Below are 6,000 nucleotides of genomic sequence, written 5' to 3'. Positions count from 1 at the left end.
GAGCTGAGATGGCACCACTTTACTCCTGGGTGACACAGTCAGAATTTGTCTCAAAAAAAAAAAATAGGCTGGGCACAGTGGCTCACGCCTGTAATCCCAACACTTTGGGAGGCTGAGGCAGGCAGATCATGAGGTCAGGAGATCAAGACCATCCTGGCCAACATGGTGAAACCCCGTCTCTACTAAAAATACAAAAATTAGCCAGGTGTGGTGGCACCTGCCTGTAATGCCAGCTACTTGGGAGGCTGAGGCAGGAGAATCGCTTGAACCCGGGAGGCAGAGGTTGCAGTGAGCTGAGATCGCACCACTGCACTCCAGCCTGGTGACAGAGCGAGACTCTGTCTCAAAAAATAAAAATAAAAATCAAAAATAAAATAAAAGAGGCGGTGAGGACACAGACACACAGAGGGGAGACCATGTGAAGACACGGGGAGAAGCCGGCATCTACAAGCCCAGGCGAAAGGCTGAGGATGTAACTCTCTGATGTCTGAGCCACTCCCCTGTGGCACTTTACTACACAGTGCCAGTGAACCAATGCACCCCCTCATTTTAAAGTTTCCAAAGATGCATTCATTCCCAAAAACAGCCTCTGAAGGGGAAAGCTGTGACCCAAGCTGTCTCAAGCAGCACAATTAGAGCCATCTCCAGACCCAGCCCCTCAACCACAGCAAGAAATTAAGAAACGTCCCCAGCAAACAGCTCCTTTCAAGGACTGTGGGAGCTGGGCCATCCTGAGTCTTGGATGTTTGTGCAAAAGCTACATTAAAACGAGTGACCAAGAAGTGATAGGAATGTGGGTGGAGGACACCCATGTCACATCTAAGCTTCTGGGACTTTAAAGGTTTTCAAACTGCAAAACCCTTTTATTTTTAATAAAAGGCCTCACTTCCAAGGAGAGCCCAGCCCAGGAGATCCCCGGTGAATCGTCAAGCCCGGGTCCTCGGGGAGCTGGCGTTCCTGCTGAGCTGATGTTGTACTTCTGAAGGCCTGTGATCGCTAATTGCACCATGAGGCAGAATGCAGGGTGCTCTCAGTCAGCTGGGGGTTGGGGTTCAGGCTTTTCTTCATCTTTCAGCCAAGGCAGACAACAACGGACTCATCATCCCACGCAACTGAGTGACGCGAGGCCTCAAACGCAAGCACGAGTGTTTAGAATCCTGCATTTTCAAAGGCTCTTGCCCACTGGGAACTACATGGAGAGGAGATTAAGAACAACAACCGAAAGAGGCAGGGGGTGGGGCAGGCGTGAGGTAGGGGTGGGGTGGGGATGACAGTCAACACAGCTTGGACCAGAAGCCCATGGCGCCTGGCTCCCTGGAAAGGCACAGGGCACAGACGGATGCCGCCTTTCTTGCTGGGACACTCCTGCCACCATCCACAGCTCCCCCGTCACTCCACGTTCTTGTACTTGGTGAACAGGTTGTAAAGAACCCTCAGGGTGGATTTGAGGTCCAAGTTAACCACGTCTGCAGAAGGAAACAGAGAAACTTCAGAGGCGTGCCATCCTCCTGTCATTGCGGTAAGTACTCTCAGAAGCCATGTCTCCAGCATGACACCAGCTGCCGCATCCACACACAGTGCTTCCCCTTAAAGACTGGCCACCACCATGTCCAGGACGCTCTGGGCACTGCCTCCCCAGACACACAGGTTGTGTGAGAGCTCCCGGTGCGGGCTGACACCCTGCGGGGACAGGCACCTGGGGTGACAAGAACAGAGACACTCCCACAGCCCTTCCTGGATCTGCATCAGGACATGTCTAAGAACCGGTTGGGGCACATGGCTAATGACACTTACCGGGACCAAAAACCCCAGTAACACTTAATGGACCCGACAGCTCCCTCTGGGGCCCTGGAAGTCTTGGGCCACTTTCCTTATGTGGACAAGAACCTTCCTGGGAATCAGACACCTTGTTCATTTCACTTGCTCTGTGACCTCTAAGTGACTTCCGCGATTTGGGGCTCAGTGTCTTCATCTGTAAAATGGGCCTGGACCAGATAATGCTCGAGGCCCTTGGAGTCCCGACTCCCTGTGATCCAAAAGCAGCCATGGGATGACCCTGTGCTTTAGTCCTGATCACAAGAGTAAGAAATGACATCGGTTACTGAGAGAGCAGGTGGGGTGGATGCTAAGAATCAGCAACTGTCCTTGTCACTGGGCATGGAGTTTCTCGACTCGCACACCCTCATCAGAGCCTGCACAGCCTCCTTTCCTTCCCTCTCGTTTTACAAAGAGGACCAAGACTCACATGGAGAAATGACCTGCCCACGAGTGTGCTGTCAGAGCAAAAGCAGGGCTGAACTCAGCTCGGTGGGCTTGGGGACACACCCGGGGCTCTGTCGGGGAACTCGACTCGGCGGGCTTGGGGACACACCCGGGGCTCTGTCGGGGATCCCAGGGTCTCCCCCTGACCTGAAGAGTCCACCCCAGCTCCCAACAGCCCAGTGGAGGCAGGGGAGGGAGAATGGCGGCCATGGAGTTGGAGGTGGCCAAGGCGAGGGGGGCAGCAAGGACAGAGGAGCTCCCAGGGGTGGGGGCCATCACCTCCTGGCCCCCTCTGACTCCACTCCCATGGTGGACTCGCAGGGAGACCAGAGCAGCAGTCTGACACCGATGCCCCCACACAGCAGCCCCCAGGTCTGAGCTCTGAGAACTTCGAGACAGCCTCGCTGGACAAACAGAACTCAACCCTTACACCCCTGCCAGACCTGCTAACCACAGCCACCCCTTAGCACCTGCGCCCAGGGATAGGAATCCCCTTCTGTGACCCATGAACCTCAGTCCCTCTGTGCTCCCCAAACACCCACCCCACCATCCAGCTCTGCACTCGGCTCTGTGAATCTGGAGCGAGCCACAAGCCTTTCTCCCAGGCAAGGGGCCTCCTTAAGAGCAGGGTCGGGGACCCCACTGGAGTCTCCGCCAGGTCCCCACAAGGGGGCAGGGGGCCAGGATGCCCATCATTGCTGGGGGCCTAGGGAACCAGGTGCGGGCCTGGCTCTTCAGACCCGCCCACGTGCAGGGGGTGTGAGACTGCTCTGCTTCCTCCGGGTGGGGACCAACAGGGCAGTCTCAGGCCTGCAGGGGAGGCCACAGCCACTGCCTCCCTCCCCACCAGCCCTGGGTACCCGGGTAAGTCTGCCAAGCTCGGAGGAGGGTGTCAGGGAGACCGCAGCCACTGCACCCCATTCTCCGTGTCATTCTCATCTCTGTTACCTCCTGATTCTTGCTCCCCAGCTGATTTTGAATGAAGAAGGAAAAGTCTCTCATTCATTGCATCAGCCACAAAATAAAGAGGCCCAGCAGGGACCCCATCTCATAAATCTCTGCGGCTTGGCCCCTGCCCAGTGCTGGCCCAGCGAAGGTGCTAATGAGCACTGCAGACCAGCTCTGCCCCCTGCCTGGGCTGGACAGAGGCCCTGGGACACCCAAGGGACCCTGCCTCGGAGGCTGCAGAACTTGCTATTTGCCCTGGACCAGTGCCTCTGCCTCTGGCCTGGTTCCCACATGTCCGTGGTGGGTTCCCTAATGTGCCCTCCAGCGGCAGATGCGTAGGAAACACATCCGGGCTCAGGGGCAAACACCCTCCTAGGAGGCCGGCCTGTCAGAGGATATCCTGGCCTCTGGACAGGCTCCTGCCTCACTTCTCAAAAACGGGACAAAGGGCCAGGTGTGGTGGCTCACACCTGTAATCCCAGCTCTTTGGGAGGGCAAGGAAGGTGGATCACCTGAGGTCAGGAGTTCAAGACCAGCCTGGCCAACATGGTGAAACCCCATCTCTACTAAAAATAGAAAAATTAGCCAGGCATGGTGGCGGGTGCCTGTAATCCCAGCTACTTGGGAGGCTGAGGCAAGAGAGTTGCTTGAACCTAGGAGGCAGAGATTGCAGTGAGCTGGGATCGCGCCACTGCACTCCAGCCTGGGTGACAAAGTAAGACTCTGTCTCAGAAAAAAAAAAGTCGGGGGTTCGGGAGGACAAAGGAGCAGGGCTCCCTCAGCAGCTCAGAGGCCAAGGGCCACCAGGGGCTCTTCTGAGGGTACGGGGGAAGCACCCCATGCTGCAGATAGGGCCCAGGCTTTGGGCTACAGGAAACTAAAGGAAGCCCCAGCCAAGCCCACAGTGGACATGAGCAAGGATTTCTCCTCCCTGACAGTGTGCGACCCGCCAGACACTAACACCGAGCTAGCAGCCACCATCAGCAGGGACCTGGTGTGTTCTGTGGGCAGGACCCTCTTCCAGTGCTCACGGGAGCAGCTCACTTGAGCGTAATAGGTGCTCAGGGGCAGTCAGGCTCAGCAGCACGTGGTGGCACTGCCCGTGAGCCCTGCTGGAAAGTTACAGGGCAGAGTTGAACAGTGAAGGCTCTGACAAGTCCTGTGTGATGAACATCCGCCCCCCACCCAGCGACCCCATGAGACGCGTGGAGGCAGGTGCCATCATCACTCCCCTCAACAGATGAGGAGGCCCTGGCACAGAAAGGCAAAGTAACCTGTTCAAGGACGCACAGCTGGGGAGAGGCAAAGCAGCATCCCTCGGGCCCTTAGCCACTCCCTCATGGCCCTGCCTCGCGGCAACAAAAGGGCTGCAGGGCAGCAGCAACGAGGGGTCCCAGAGACCCAGGCCGGGCCGGTCTCTACAAGCAGCAGCTCGCCACACTCCCCGCTGGACGTGTGCTTTGATCCAGTGCTGTCGAGCAGTTTCCAGGCCAGGCACCGTTCTCAGCACCGGCATGCAGGGGACAAAGCCCTGCTCCCTTGAGGCTTCTGTTCTAGTGGGGAGGGAGGGACAATAAAAAATAAACAAGGCCAGGCATGGGGGCTCGTGCCTGTAATGGGCGAATCGCTTGAGCCCAGAAGTTCGAGACCAGTCTGGGCAACATAGTGAGACCTTGTCTCTACAAAAAAGAAAAGTTAAAACATTAGCTGGGCATGGTGGTATGCACCTTAGTCCCAGTTACTCGACAGGCTGAGGTGGGAGGATGGTGTGAACCCAAGAGGAAGAGGTTGCAGTGAGCTGTGATCATACCACTGCACTCCAGCCTGGGCAACAGAGTGAGACCCTGTCTCAAAACAAAAAAGAATAAACAGCCATACACACGAGACAGGAGGGTGTGAAATTGTCCTGTGAAACCCCAAGAGGAGGATGAACAGGCAGGAAGGGACCGGCCAGGAACCTTCCGCGTGGACTGGCAGGAAGCGGTGGCTGCAGCGGGTAGATGGAAGGGACAGGATCCATTTTCTAGCTATTTTGGAGACTCTACAAAGCCCGCCATTGAGCGGATGCTGGCAACAGGTGTAGGAAGCATCATGGGCGCCCAACTCATATAGCGCCACGGGGGACTCAGGAGAGGGAGCAGGGCTAGGTAGGGGGCCACGGTCAAAGTGGGGGCCCACGGCACTAAACCACAGTGTCTGAGTTCTGTGGGCTCCTCCTGCATGGCAAAGGTTTTGATGGAGGCAAACAGACATCTTTATGTAGGACTTGTCAAAGCCTTTAATGTTCAGCTCTGCCCTGTAACTTTCCAGCAGGGTTCACAGGCAGTGCCACCCATGTTCTGCTGAGCCTGGCTGTCCCCAGACACCTAGGAAGAAGCCTTCCCAGGAACTGTGACGCTCACTCAGGTTAGAGAGTCCTCCCATAGGTAACTTGGCACAGGAGCCGGGGGGGACAGGGAAGCAACTGCCCGCCCTGGCTCTGCTGGCCTCCTGCCTCCAGCTCCAACCCACGCAGAGCAGGAGCATGCCAAGTCCCTGCTACCAAGTACTGCCTTTGGCTGAGCATCAGGGGACCTCCAGCCCAAGAGTCATTACATTTGAGTAAGCCTTTAATATCTTCTCAGGGCACGAAGCTGCATTTCCAGCCTGAGTGGCCAGCTAGAGACATACTTAATCCTGAGGTCTGTGGGCAGAGGCCACGTCCTTGAAAGTCAAGTGGTTATTAAAGAACCGGCACTGCCAGATCCACCAGCGAAGTCCTCCTGGTTCCCAAAATGAGGAGACTGAGGA

General features: G+C 56.5%; 1 protein-coding gene across 5 annotated transcripts in view; it reads right to left on the bottom strand.

Moving 5' to 3' along the window:
• Window positions 1–842: 842 nt before the first annotated feature.
• Window positions 843–6,000, bottom strand: part of PARVB (parvin beta) — a 140,193-nt gene continuing 135,035 nt past the window's right edge. For all 5 annotated transcript variants that reach the window (XM_031005333.3, XM_063704625.1, XM_055374828.2 and 2 more), the window contains exon 13: window positions 843–1,466. In XM_031005333.3, the coding sequence (XP_030861193.2) occupies window positions 1,390–1,466 (77 nt within the window). In that variant the 3' untranslated portion in view covers window positions 843–1,389. The remainder of the gene's footprint in view (window positions 1,467–6,000) is intronic.

Source organism: Gorilla gorilla, chromosome 23, assembly GCF_029281585.2.
Source record: "Gorilla gorilla gorilla isolate KB3781 chromosome 23, NHGRI_mGorGor1-v2.1_pri, whole genome shotgun sequence".
NCBI classification, from domain to species: Eukaryota; Metazoa; Chordata; class Mammalia; order Primates; family Hominidae; genus Gorilla; species Gorilla gorilla.
The sequence above is the reverse complement of the archived record's forward strand: the minus strand, read 5'-3'. Positions and strand labels throughout refer to the sequence as shown.